This window comes from Tamandua tetradactyla, chromosome 12 (genome assembly GCF_023851605.1).
Source record: "Tamandua tetradactyla isolate mTamTet1 chromosome 12, mTamTet1.pri, whole genome shotgun sequence".
Taxonomy (NCBI): domain Eukaryota; kingdom Metazoa; phylum Chordata; class Mammalia; order Pilosa; family Myrmecophagidae; genus Tamandua; species Tamandua tetradactyla.
In genome coordinates, this window is record NC_135338.1 from 53,397,890 (window position 1) to 53,412,662 (window position 14,773).

The 14,773-nt window shown below is 47.8% G+C and overlaps 1 protein-coding gene and 1 pseudogene across 1 annotated transcript in view; both read left to right on the top strand.

Annotated features, from left to right (window-relative positions):
* Positions 1-904: 904 nt before the first annotated feature.
* Positions 905-8,750, top strand: LOC143651419 (large ribosomal subunit protein eL34 pseudogene; annotated as a pseudogene).
* The window catches only part of RIN3 (Ras and Rab interactor 3), a 124,676-nt gene continuing 118,376 nt past the window's right edge, over positions 8,474-14,773 (top strand). The window contains exon 1 of the mRNA XM_077123391.1: positions 8,474-9,117. Coding sequence (XP_076979506.1) covers positions 9,074-9,117 — 44 coding nt within the window. The 5' untranslated portion in view covers positions 8,474-9,073. The remainder of the gene's footprint in view (positions 9,118-14,773) is intronic.

The window sequence follows — 14,773 nt, forward strand, 5'->3', positions numbered from 1 at the left end:
TTAACAGAAACAGCACGTGTCATGACCTGGCTGAAACAGTAAAAGTTCCCTAGACAATTCTCTGCAGCCTCTCTCCCCCTGCAGGAACAGTACACCCCAAATGGTGGCTCCTTCAGCCCGGATCCCTGAGTGTCTGTGTTGGATAGGATGTGTGTCTGAGAAATAAGCATATGTGTGTTAAGACACTGAGATTGGAGGGTTAGTTTGTTCCTGCAGCAGAACATGTCCTGCCTTGCCTGATACAATGACCGACCAGGCCCTGGGGTGACAGTGTTGAGCCAGAGGTAGAGTTACTGCCTCAAGGAGGCACGTAAAAGACCATGTGTGTTTGTCCTTAAGTGAATTGGGTGCCCACTGCTGCTAAAATCCCTTGCATGTGGCTGCCTCCCCACTGGATAGTCATAGCCAGGTGCAGAGCTTTGGACTTTTCATTTCAGCCTCAGAAGCCCAGTATATGCTAGTGGGCACCATCTGAGGTGAACTCCAGGCTTCTGGTAATTCTCTCCGCTGGAATCACTCCACGTTGCTTCCAAGTGCTGCATAAGTGCCTGCAGCTGCATCCCATGACCCTGCCCACCAGAACACAGTTGATGGGGGGGAGGGGTGAAGGGTGGTCACCTGACAAAAGCTGAGCCAATCACAGTCTCTCATGGAAATTAAATGATGCTAAGGTGAGATGCAGGTATGTTAACACAGCCTCTCAAGGCAGAGGCCCTTGGACTTCCCCTCAAGACCACATAGCTGCCCTTGTCCCTTTCTGTTCTGAATCTTGGTTTTTCAGCTATGTATATTGGTATCCTAGGACATCCCACTATCATTTCAATAAATGTCTTTTTTTTTTCTTTTTCTTAAAAAAAAAATCAATTGGCCACTCTTCGGGGAACGGTACCTAGAGGTGTTAAAAATGATCCAGTGTTTGATGTACTGTCGTAGGCTATCCTACAATACTGCTTCCAAAGAAACTAAACTGTCCCGGACCCCTGGTAAGAATTGTTTATCTTTATACCAAGAAGGTTGGGAAAGCACCAAAATCTGCATGTGGCATGTGCCCAGGCCCACTTCGGGGCATTCATGCTATGAGGCCTGAAGTTCTTATGAGGTTATCTAAAACAAAGGAACATGTCCGCAGAGCCTGTGGTGGTTCCATGCGTGTTAAATGTGTCTGTGACAGGATCAAGCATGCTTTCCTGATTGAGGAACAGAAAATCAATGTGAAAGTGCTGAAGGCGCAAGCAGAGAGTCAGAAAGTTAAAAAAAAAAAAAATTAAATTTTAAAATGAAGCTTTTTAAAAATAATAATAAAATTAAAATACCAGTGACCCAGGCTTAATTCCTAGAGCCTGCACATGCCAAAGAAAATAAAAATAATAAATAAAAAATCAATTGGCTATGCATGTGAGGGTCTATTTCTGAACTCTCAATTTGATTCCGTTGGTCAATCTGTCCTTGTGCTGGGACTAGGCTGTTCTGATCACTGCAGCTTTGTAAGAAGTTTAAAATTGGGAAATGTGAGTCCTCCAACTTTGTTCTTTTAAAAGATGTTTTTAGTTATTCAAGTCTCCTCACCCTTCCATATAAATTTTATAATTGGCTTTTCCATTTCTGCAAAGAAGGCTCTTGGAATTTTGATTGAGATTGTGTCGAATCTATAAATTGCCTTGGGGAGAATTTATACCTTGACAATATTTAGTCTTCCAACACATAAGCATGGAATGTCCCTTTCTTTTAGCAATGTTTTCTCATTTTCCATGTATAAGGCCTTTACATCCTTGGTTAAATTTATTCCTAGATATTTGATTATTTTAGTTGCTAAGGTAAATGGAATTTTTTTCTTAATTTCCTCTTAAGATTGTTCATTACTAGTACATAGAAGCAGTACTGATTTTTGCATGTTTATCTTTTGCCCTGCCACTTTGGTTAATCCCTAGAAGCTTTGTTGTAGACCTTCTGTGACTTTCAGTATCCAGGATCATGTTATCTGCAAATAGTGAAAGTTTTACTTTTTCTTTCCAATTTGGATGCCGTTTTTGCTTGTTCTTGCATAGTTGCTCTGCTAGACCTTCCAGCACAATGCTGAATAACAGTCGTGGAAGTCTTGTTCTAGATCTTAGAGGGAAAGCTTGAGTTGAGTTCACCGTTGAGTATGATGTTAACAGTGGGTTTTTCATGTACGCTTTTATCACATTGAAGAAGTTTCCTTCTATTCCTAGTTTTCTCAGTGTTTGTATCAAGAAGGGTGCTGCATTTTTTCAAATATATTTTCTGCATTAATTGAGATGAGTATGTAGCTTTTTTCCCCTTCGTGGAGAATTACATTAATTGATTTTCTTATGTTGAACCAGACGTGGGATAAACCCCACTCGATCATGGTGTATAATTCCTCTAATGCATTGTTGGACTTGGTTTGCTAATATTTTATTGAGGATTTTTACATCCATATTCATAAAGTATGTTGATCTGTAACTTTTTTCTTATGCTATCTTTATCTGGCTTGTGATTAGGGCGATTTTGGCCTCATAGAATGAGTTAGGGAGTATTCCTTCCTCTTCAATTTTTTGGAAAAGTTTGAGCAGGATTGGTATTAATTCTTCTTAGAATGTTTGGTAAAATTCACCTGTGAAGCTGTCTGGTCCTGGGCCTTCCTTTGTTGGGAGAGTTTTGATTATTGATTGTCTCTTTTAACTGGTATGTTGAAATTTGCTATTTCTTCTAGTCAGTGTAGGTTTTTTGTATTGCTAGGAACTTGTCCTTTTCATCTCAGTTGCTAATTTTTGGGCATATAGTTGTTCATAATAGCTTCTTATGATCCTTTTAATTTATCTGGGGTCAGTGGTAATGTACCCCCCTCTCATTTCTGATTTTATTTATTTATATCCTCTCTCTTTTTTCTCTGCCACTCTAGTCAAAAGTTTTTAAGATAAGCATTTAGTACTATAAATTTCCCACTGAGTACTGGCTTTGCTGCATCCTATAACTTTTTTTTTTTCTTTTTTTGGGGGTGGTGGTGGTGCATAGTTCAGGAATTGAACCCAGGTCTCCTTCATGAAAGGCGCTATAACTTTTTATATGTTGTGTTCTTCTTTTATTTGTCTTTTGATTGCCCTCATAATTTCTTTTGACTCATTGATTGTTTAAGAGAGTTTCTTTTAACTTCCATGTGTTTATGGATTTCCCAGTTCCAGCCTGTTATTATTTCCAGCTTCATTCCATTGTGGTCAGAGAAGATACTTGTATAATTTCAATCTTTTTACATGTATTGAGACTTGTTTTGTGGCCTAACATATAGTCTATCCTGGAGAATGACCCATATGCACTTGAGAAGAATGTGTTTTGATGTGCAGTGTTCCTTAAGTGCCTGTTAAGTCTAATTCACTTATTATACTATTCAATTTGTTTCCTTATTGATATTCTATCCATTGATGAAAGTGGTATTTTGAAGTCTCCAATTATAATTATAGAGGTGTCCATTTTTCCCTTGAGTTTTGCTGTTTGCCTCATTTATCTTAGGGCACTTTGGTTACCTAATAACTACATACATAATATTTATGATTGTTATTTCTTCTTGGTGGATTGACCCTTTTCTTAATATATAGTGTCCTTGTTTGTGTCTTATAACAACTTTCAAGTTAAAGGCTATTTAGTCTGATATTGGTATAGCTACCCCAATTATCTTTTGGTTTCAATTTGCCAGGATTATCTTTTTCCATCTTTTCATTTTCAGCCTATTTGTGTCTTTGGGTCTAAGGTGAGTCTCGCATAAACAACATGTAGTTGAATAATGCTATTTTATCTAACTGCCAGTCTGAGTCTTTTGATTGAAGAGTTTACTCTATTAGCATTCAGTGTGACTACTGTATAGGCACGACTTATTTCAGCTATTTTATCTTTTGTTTTTTAGGCCATATCTTTATTGTCTGCTCTTTTCCTTCACGCACTTCCTTTTGTTTATAGTTGACCTTTAGTGATGTAACTGATTGATCCTTTTCTCATTTCTGTTTCTGTAAATTTTAGAATACTTTCCTTGTGGTTACCCTGGGGTTTGTATTACCTACAACCTAAGCCTACTATTTTGAAAAAACACCACTTAACTTCAATAGCATACACATTCTCTGCTCCTATATCACTCCATTTGCGCTCTCTCTCTCTCTCTCTTTTTCCTGTATGCTGTACAGTGGGGTCACATTTCATTATTTTTCCATATGAATATCCCATTATTGGAGCACTATTTTGTTGAATTTTTTTGTTTTTTGCTTGTTTCTTTTTTGGAGAAGTGCATGGACACCCTCCATTTTCTCTTTATGTTGTTTTTGTCCCACATTACCTCTTTATATTTTCCATGTCCGTTATCAGGAAATATATTTCTTATTCAATTGTGTTCTAACTCTTACCAGGAAATATGCCTTTTTCTTGTTCAATTGTATTCTGACCCTTACAGAAATTAAAGAGTAGAGTTGTATATTGAGGATACAGTACTGTCGGGTTTTGCATTTACCCATTACCCATTTACCCCTTGCTGAAGATCATCACTTCTTCCTACTGCTCCAAGACACTCTCTCCTGTCTCTCCCTTTCAATCTGAAGAACTCCCTTTAGCAATTCTTGCTGGGCAGGTTTTGGGTGACAAACTCTGTCAGTTTTTTATCTCTACAGGGCTCTTCTTGTGGTCTGGTAACCACTCCCTCTCCTCATCCTTTTGGCTAGGGAAAGTAACAGCTCTGAGGGTTACTACACCTTCCCTTGTATCCTAAACTTCCTCAAATTATCCTACTCAGGTGTGCCACTTGTTTCCTATGAGATCTGACTGGTACACTGAGGGCTTGGTTATGGTACAAACAATAGCTAACATTTATTGTGCACTTACTATATGGCAGGTCCTGCCCTAAGCACCTTACCTATTTTAGCTCATGTAGCAGTACTCACAGCAACCCTTTGAGGTAGCCACTATCATTATCCCACCTTACAGAGAAGGCAACTGAGGCACAGAGAGGTTAAGCAACTTGCCTAAGGCTACACAGCCACTTAAGTGGCAGAGCTAGGATTTTAACTCTGAAGGTCTGACTTCAGAGCACCTCGCTGTTATCCACTACACTATATAGTAGGAAAATTTCTAACAGAGCATGCTCCCTTTCCAACTTAGAGCAAAGTTTGGGGGACTTTGAAAGAGGCTGTGCTGTGAGACTCTTTTCTTCACTAATAATTCCCAGAAACCCCTGTGATGCTCAGAGTTTCCTTCCCCTGGAAGGATTCCTGCTGAGGACTCGTTCTGTTTGACTTCTTCACCTGTGTGGAGGCAGAGAGGAGGGGGCTGAGAAGTCAAGGTGAGAGCTACTCTGTGAGATCCCCAGAGGCAAAAATCAGCCTCTTACATTTTGGGGACAATAGTGCTGTCACAACTAGATATCCTCCAGACCCAGCAAGGAAATGGAAGATGAAGGGAGGCACTGCCATTATGGAGTCTTTTGGTGACAACCAAAAGAAGCCTGACTCAAATGAACTGACTTCTCAAAAACAAAAAGGAAGAGGACAGCATTGGTTCTTTTAACTGAGGTATCTTGAAGTGCAGCTGGCTTTAAGAATGTCAGGTGCTAAGCCTCAAAGGATGTCACCAGGACATACTTTCTCTCTTTTTGCATTGGTTTCATCTATCTCGGCTTTCTTCTTGAATAGAATATGGTGACCCAGATAGTGACTGGCTGCCCCTAGTTTATACCCTGTCAGCTCGTGTGGAAGAGAGCACTGGTGTTCCTCGTCAGTGCTATCCAAACTTCTCAGGAAGGAATCTTATTGGTCAACTTGGGTCATGTGCTCACTGTGGTCAGGAAATGCAGCACTCTGATTGGCCAGTCTAGAATCATGTGTTCCCTCTAAATAGGAGAGTGGTTGTCATCTCCACCTGATCCCAACAGATGAGTGCAGAGTAAGGGGTGGGGGGTGGGGGTGGCTCATTAAAGGGAAATGGGGTGCTGTCATCAAAAAAAAAAAAAAAGCAGGTAGGGGGTTTGCAGGTTCAAACAACAGCAAATGCTCAGTTCAGGGAAGGAGTCCTGAGAACCATGCCCAGAGAGAGAAGCAGGGGGTGTGAGGACCTGTGAGTACAGAGGGGACTCAGGAAGGGGGCTGAGCTTACCCTCAGTATCCAGGGGGACCAGAGGCCACAACTAAAGGATTCTGGTCAGATTTCTGAAGTTTTGGAAACCTCCTCATTGGTCAGTTAGCAACAGCGTCATGGTGGGACCTCACCTGGTGTCTGCCTGAAGAACTCTGACTTCTCAGAGCAGGCAAGCAGAGGGCTTTGTGGAGGTGTCTGTAGAGATCTGGCAGGAGCCTTGGGGCTGGTTCCATGGAACCCAGGCTGTGAGGGGCTTGTCCTGAGTTTCTCGGCGGTGGCCCAAGAAACTTTTAGGTGGGGGATTGGGAGCATGGAAGAGTTTGGGTACACACAGTTCATATTAGCCTCGGTGGGCCCAAAGGAAGGTTCTAGGTGTGGGAGTTGACTAGGCCACTTCCTTGGGGCCTGGGAAGGCCTGGGAATGGGCTGCAGGCTTATTTTAGGGATAGTAATGGAATAATAATGGCATGGGGGGTTACTCTCTTACCTACCTCATGTGAATTCATTATTTTTACAGATGAGTAAACCGAAGTTCAGAGAGGTGACTTTCCCAAGACCACTCAGCTGGAAGACCCTGGGGATGGATTTGAATACGTGTCTGTCCTCAAAGCCCGTGATTTTAATCAGGAGGCTACAACACTCTTGAGGGGTATAGTGAAGTTAGTCCTGTCCAGGGAAGAGACAGTTTAGCCCCTGGAGCAGAGGAAAAGCGAATGGGACATGGTTAAGAGCTAACGAGGGACAGCCTGTAGGCTAGCTGGGCAGAGGGAGAAGTGGTGGGAGCTGGGGCAGTTAGGATGGCCTCCTACAGACTTTACATTTTTTTTCTCTTCCTTTTTTTAAAAAATCAGCTTTATTGAGATATAATTCACATACCTTACAATTCACCCGTTGAAACTGTACCATTCAGTGGTTTTTAGTATATTTACAAAATTGCACAACCATGTCCACAAGCGATTTTAGAACATTTTCATCACCCCACAAAGAAACTCCATACCCATTAGCAATCACTCTCCATTCCCCACTGTCCCTAGCCTCTTTTAACTACCATTCTACTTTTGGTCTTGATAGATGTGCCTATTCTGGACATTTCATATAAATGAAATCATTCAATATGAGGTCTTTTGCATCTGGCTTCTTTCACTTAGCATAGTGTTTCCAAGGTTCATCATACTATCCAAGGTTCGATATGAATCAGTGCTACAGGCCCTTTGTGGCTGAATAATATTCTACGGTGTAGATGTATCACACTTTATTTAGCCATTGGTCAAATGATAGACATTTGGTTTGTTTCTACTTTTGGCTATTTTGAATAATGCTGCTGTGAATATTTGTGTTCAGGTTTTTGTGTAAGCATATGTTTTCATTTCTCTTGGGTATATACCCAGGAGTGGAACTGCTGGGTCATATGGTAATTCTATGTTTAATCTTTTGAGGAACTGATTTCCAATATGACTACACGATTCTTCATTCCTAGCAAGAGGCAGTATTTTTTAATGTGTGTCCTGACATGGATCTTTTCTCTCTAACTCTTGACAGGCTGATTTGCCAGGAAATTCCTTGACAGAAATGCCAGGAAAGATGGGGGAGGAGTGTATGTGGAGGATGGGGGTGGGGTGGGGAGCAGCAGGGCAGAACAAAGAGGCCTCCTGGTGCTTGAACAGAGCCTTGGGCATCAGGCTGTCTGTGCCTCAATTTGCTGTGTGGCCTCAGACCAGTCACTTAATCTCTCTGGGCCTCAGTTTCCTTATCTATAAAATGAACACATGATACCAGTTGATCTCATTGGAGCATCCCCAGGGAACATTTAACAAAATCAGGAGATAGTTTGATTATTACAGGGGCCGTGATAGTCTACTACCGTCTAATGGGTTGAGGCCAGGGACGCTGCTAAACATCCTAAAATTTACAGGACTCTCTCCTCCCCCTCCCCAACAGAGAATTGCCCAGCCCTAGCTGTCAACAGTGCTGAGCTTCAAATACCCTGCATTCGATCAAGGTGACCCTACAGGGTCTAGTCCTGCCCAGTCACTCCTGAAATCCTGAGGAACAGCCCAGCTTCAGGAGGCATTTTTTAATTCCTGGGTACCCAGAGGAGAGGCCTCCTGGCTTCACTTAGCTTTCTGTGCATGCTGTATTTGTGTGAACTGACAGGCTGTCTCCTCCTCCGGTCTAGGTATGGTACCCAATGTAGGTGAACTAGATGCCAGGCTTGGTGAACGGACAGATTTCCTCCTCAGACAGTGAGCTCATGCATGGCCAGTGGAAGCGCCCAGGAAGAGACGCATGGCCACCTGTCAGGGGTGTGGAGGAGGCACCCTGCCTGTGGTCTGGGACTGCCCTTGGGCGGTTTCCAGACTCTTTCAGGCGGGAGGGTGGAGTGCAGGGCTGTCAACCATTCCATCTGCCAGACCGCAGGCCCTGCGGGCGGGAGCGGGGAGCGCCGTCCTTTCACCGGGCCCCTTGAAAAGTTGGAGACTTTTCTCCAAGTTTCCCTCTTGGGTTGCCCAGGGGCCCCACGAGCCGCCCGGGCCGCAGTTCCAGCCCACGGAGGCAGCCCCGGCGGCGGGCCCGGCGTCCCCCACCCGGCTTCGGCGCGGGCGCCTCGGGCCAACACCACCCGCCGCCAGGCCCGGCCCTAGGGACGCGCTGCCGGGGTTTCTGTCTGTCCCAGGGAGAATCCGGCCGCGAGCGGCCGCCGAATGGCTCTTGACAAAATACCGTTGACCACCAAGGCCAGCCTCTTCCTGAAAGCCCTGCTCGCTCCGATACAGGAAGTAGAAGGGAGCGAGCGCCCTAGAGCGCGGCGACGGCGGCTTCCCCACTCGGCGCGGGGCTGGCAGCGGCGCCGGCCGGAGCCCTTCCCGAGGGCCAGCGCCAGGGGCATGCGGGCGTCCGGAGCACCCCGGCCAGCGCGTCCCGGCGCCTGAGCCCCTGCGTTCACCGTCCCGGAGCTGCCGACAGCATGATCCGACGGGCTGAGGCGCCCGCACGCGGGGACCCCACAGGGTAAGTCTCGGATGGGAGCCCCATCTTCCCTCAGCGCTCCCAGGGCCCCCACTCGGCCCGCTCCCCTTCCCCCCCCCACCCCTCGGGGTCCCGGGTGCCCCAGGAGGGAGTCCGGCTGCAGAACCGGGGAAGTCGGGCTGAGATGCGATCCCTGACCGCAGCAAAGCCCAGACCCTCGGATCTGCGGCAAAGCGGGCGGCCCTGGTGACTCTGCAGGACTCGAGGATTTGACCAAACTTTTAAGCCCAAGCGCTGCTCCCTGGAAAACCAGGCGAGAAGTTCAGCGGCGGCGCGGCTCGGGGCGGATGCCAGGGAGGGCGTCACTACCTGTCAGAGCCCGGGCCGAGGGGCAGTGTGGACGCGGCCCGCTCCCCGGGTTCCTGTCCCGCCTGAACTTTGGATACAAAACATGCTTAGTCCCTGCTCTGCCAGCCTCCAGCTCCCGCCGCCCCTCCTGCGCCCCAGCGCTCCCTCGGACTCTGCGGGTCGGCTCGGCATGGGATGGTGGGCCGGGGCCCCCAGGACTCGGAGGGCCCAACAGCTGACTGGCCCGCCTAGACCGAACTCCCACCGGGTCCCCTCCTCCCACCCCTCTGGCCCGAGCCTGGACCGCGAACTTCGGACCGGCCCTTTCCAAGCCTGGAACTTGGGCAAGGTCCAGGGCGCATGGACTGAGGGGTTCCATGGGAACAAGGCGCTGTTTGGAGAGCGTGAAGCCGAACTGGTCTGAGAGCCCGCTTCCCAGAGGGTCCCTGGGGTCTTGTTTCATATCCCCCACACCCACCTCACGACCTCGGGACCTCGGGCTCTCCACACTCCTCAGGATTGCTCTCGGTGGAGAAGGTCCCCTTGCCTGCTCCACCCAGCCCAGAAGGCGTCCGGGGCAGCTACTAGGGGAAAACTTCAGGTGTTGGGTACGCTCCAAGTCAGAGGAGTCCTGGGAGGGCCTCTCAGAACCTTTCTGGGTGCCAAGATTGCTGGGTGTGTCTGGGGGACGCTTTTTTTTTCCTTTTAAAAGTCCCAGGCCCATTGTGCGATGGCCTCCTGGCCCCCCTGCAGCCGGCCTGGCCTAGCTCAGTGACCTCATCTCATAGGGCCTCAGTCCAGATCTCTGTAAAACAGGAGGATGAAGCCGAACTTCTTACATTATTCACAGGCCTGAGCAGTCCTGGATTGGGGGTCAGCTGGACATGATAGGAGAGGCTGGAGAGCAGGTATCTGAGGGGCCTTTAAGTGCATCTAGCTCAGAACGTCTCCCTTCTTTCCTCCCCCTCCCCCGCCTCAGCCCCATGTGGAAAAATCTGGCTGTATGGCTTTCCCTGGGAAATAACCTCTGGAAGGCATTGTTAGGTAGGAGGAAGTAGAAATTCTGGGCCCTCTGGGCAGGAAACCTCCTTATCCCTGGGGAAGACGCCCCTATGGGCCATATTTGCTACATCCAATATTGCTGGTTGGAGCTGGCCAAGGGGACCCGAAGGAGGTAGGTGAGCCCTGACCACACCAGCTTCTCATTCCTGCCCCCTGGGCTACCCTGGCCTGCCCTACTTCCTCTTACCTTTCTTGGTTTATTACTAGGTCCATTATTTACTCTCTCTGCCCCTCTAGAAAAATGTGGATAAGTTATAGTATATACCTCATAGTTATTTTGAGGATTAAATGAGATAAGGCATAGAAAGAGGCACAGTGGCCTAAGGGTGTGGAGTAAACCCTCAATAGTTGCTATTCTTAGCACCATCATTTTCATTTGTTGGGTGTGACCTCTTCATTTGCCAGATGTGTAACCTTGGAAAAGCAACCTGGCCTGTGCCTCATCTGAAAATTGAGCATAATAATAGCACCGACTTATAGGATCATTATGGGGATTGGATGAGTTCATATATATATATATATATATATATATATATTTTAGAGAAGTTGTTGGTTTGCAGAGCATCATGCAAGAGTTAATGTTTTAAAGCACTTAGAACAGTGCCTGGCACATCCTAGGTACCGTATGAATTCATTGTTCATTGCTGGCAGTGGCACTTTATTTTAGAGCACCTTTTAGGGTGGAAGATTCCTAGATGGCCTCCCATTCAACCCCGCCCCTGGTGCAGGGATCCCTTCCCAGGGGGTGTGCACATACCTCCAGCAATGGAGAATGTGCCTCTGCTGCTGGCAGCCCTCCCGACAGGCAGACGCCTGAGAAAAGAATTCCTTAACTCGAGCTCTGTCTGCCTTTCTCTAACTTCCACCTTTGGGACCCTATTCTCAGGAGCCCTCTCCTTCTCGACTCTCCAGCTCTGGAGAGCAGTTCTCAGGCCACACCCTCAGCACCCCCTGCACCCCCTGCTTCCTAGGTGGTGCATTCACCATAGTTGTAGTTCCCAACGATGACAAGGGTGAAGTTCCAATGACCCTCAGACTTGGCTGGACACTTGTGGTGGGTCCTGGGTCCTCCTTCCAACCTGCTGCTCCCTCAGCCCTGTCCTTCTCTCCAGCGAGGGATGATGAGAGAGCTGGGGGAAGGGCCCCCACCCACCCCCCAGGGGATAGGATGGTGTCCCTTGGGTGTGGGCACCCTGGAATAGGAATCTGGGGGATCTTGGCAAGCAAGTTGTCTGCTTCTTGTTGAAAAAAATCATCTAAGGAGAGAGAAAATGCCTACAGGCTGCCCATACCCTGGGCACAAATGAATTTTTGTTCAACATACAGGCTCTGCTCTAGCTGGGCTAACATCCCCCTGAGAAGAGACAGAGAGTAAGGGTAAGAGGGTAGGGAGCCAAGGGGGCTGTTTCAGAGCAGGTGATCGGGGGAGGCCACTCTGAGAAAGTGGGGAGAGTGAGGGCAAATCTCTGAGGGGGCTGTACTTGAGCAGGCTGGCAGGAGTGGGTCGTGGGAGATGAGGGCTGAAGCAGGCCATTGATTTGTATTCTGGGAGAGAAGGGCTCATGGAAGGATGCTGAGCAGAGGGATGCCCTGATCCCACTTGAGCAGGATCTCTCTGTGTTGTGTTAGAACACATTGGGGAGCAAAGGAGAGGCTGGGAGACCTGTGGTGACCAGGCGAGGGGTGGTGGCTGTGACTGCGTGGGCAGTGAGTCTGAGAAGGTGGAGCCACGGGACTCGCTGATGGGTTGGAAATGAGGTGGGAGAGAAGTTCTCAGGGGATGCTGGGGCTCCCAAGGGACCTGCTTTAGGGGACAGCTGTGTAGTTGTGCGGAGGGGTCATTTTAAGATGTATGCACTCAGAGCCAACACCAGGGAATAGGGGGAGACTGAGCCGGCACCCCCCGCCATGTCCCACCACAGCAAGTAGGATAGTTACACTTTCATGTTTGATTTCACTGTTGAAAAAAAGTATGACTGTCACTGACTTAATCTACCTCCTAATTGAGTGACAAGGAAATGGAGATCCAAAAAGAAGCAGTGCCTTACCCAAGACCATGGGAGCTGGAAGTAGAGCTGAGCCTTGAACTTGGGTCTCCTGAGCCTCGGGCCTACAAGGAGCTGCCTGGGCAAGGCCCCCGCATTTGGGAGCACCCTGGCTTTCTGCCTTACTGATGACATCAGGCAGGGCTAGTGCTGAGTCTTTGAGAGGAACCCCTTAATCCCTCTGGGCTTCTCAAGCCTCAGTGTATCTGTACCCTGGGTGTGGGCTTGGGAGAGGGAATCTCGGCACATTTGCCCCTCAGGCCCCCCTTGCCATCTGCCCTTATCCCTCGCTGCCTCCCTATCCTGGGCCTGGGTCCTGGGTCCTGGTTTAGTGGGCTTTACTGAGCTTCAAATGCACATGACATGACATGACATGGGGACCTGGAAATCGAAAACTGAATTCCACCAGGAATGGAGCCTCTGCTGAAAGCAGAAGGAAGTATATTTGAAGGATCACCCACCCTGGACCCCTTACCATCCTCTCAGGCTTCCCTGTACCTCCATTTTACAGAGAAGGAAGCTGAGGTGGCCTGCAGTGGGTGCCTCCCAGCTAGGGAAGGAAAGGTGATAGACAAACACTCCCTCTGACCTCATCCCAGATTCCAGCTGTCAGAATGAGAGTCCTGCCTTCTGATCAGGCCATCCAGACAGTGACAAATGACTCAAATTGGGTGGGAGGCATTGAAGAGGGGAAAGCAGGTTGGGAAGGGAGAGAAACCTGAGCCAAGGCGTGGAGGTGGGAAGATTAGGGCAGGACTGGGGAAGCAGGGAGTCTACCCTGAACCCAGAATTAGACCATGCACACTGCTTTTCAGAGTCAGTGGGGCACCTGTTTTGACCAGGGAGAGATTGAAGGAGCAGGAGCAGAAGCAGAGGGTGCCTCCTCAGGGACCACCATTGGGGCCTGAACCATTCCAGGGGTCTGGGGGACCTACGTGCCCAGAAAAGTCCCTCCTTTTCACCTCTATCTGTCTGTCGGTAATGGAAACATCTTTCAAAGGGAGTGAGGAGAATTGGGTCATCTTGAAGTCGGCTTAGAGATGGTGCTCGCATGACCAACTCAGATCTTTTGGTATGCTGAGAACCAGACCCACCTCCTCCATGAAGCCTTCTATCCTTGCCAACTCACAGGGATCTATCCTTTTGTAACACCCATTGCACTTGTTTGCCCAGCAGTTTAGAGATGCTGATACCCTGTTAATATCACTCTTCGTAAGGAGATTTAACTTCTAAAGAAGAAATTGGCATCTAGTTGGCACTCGATAAATACTTGAAGACAAAGACTTACTGAACATGATTCTAAAAATTGCCTCTTAGCCTTCCCTTTTGCGTCTTAAAATACCTAAATATATGGTGTCATTTTCAAGGCAACCCAGACAGGAGTATGAGACCCAAGAGGGGCAAGCCCAGAACCTGGGAGGAGCCCAGCTCCTGCTCTTTGGCTCTCTGTGATCCCCCTTAAGGCTATCACACCCCTCCCTCAGTCTGGAAGGAGGGCAGCTGGCCACCAGGGAATTAACCCCTGGCACTTGACTTTGGCTTCCCTAGCTGTGCTTCCCACACTTCTCTGGCGGGAGGAGAAGCCAGCTCTGAACCAGCCAACAGGATGCAGATCAGCAGAGTATAGAGGTTCTGGGGGAACAGCCTGGGTCTGTGGGTCCCACCGAGAAACTAGGGGAATAAGGCTGTTGTGTGTGTGCATCAGTGTATCAGCTAAGGTTGCTAACTGCCCTTTCTTGGGCAAAACTCTCCTTTATTCTAAGATTAGGTTTTTTTGCAGTATTGTCTCCTATCTTTTATGAAATGATCAGGTAATTTGATGGTGGTGGTTAGTTTTTGATGTCTTTGTGTGTGTGTGTGTGTCTGTGTGTGCATGTGTGCAAAATGAAAGGTTGCTGACCCCAAATCTGAGAACTGTTGCTCTAGTTGCTTCAGTGGAATTTATCCATTTTGTGTTCCTCCCGTGCTTTCCCTCCCCAGCCCCAGGCCTGGGAATGAGATAGTCCACTTAATTGTATCATCCTCTGCAGCTGTGGAAGATGCTTGGGGACTTTGTCTGCCATAGGGCTTCAGGAGGGCTGGAGTCGTAGGAGTCTAGAGTCATATCCCCTCTGGTATTTTGGGATTTTACTGTAGGATACTAGTCTTTTGTCTCCAGGGATCTCCATTTTCCCATATGAGAAATGAGCTCAGTGATCTCCATTGCTCCTACTCAGTCTGACATTCAGGGATTCTCCAAATTA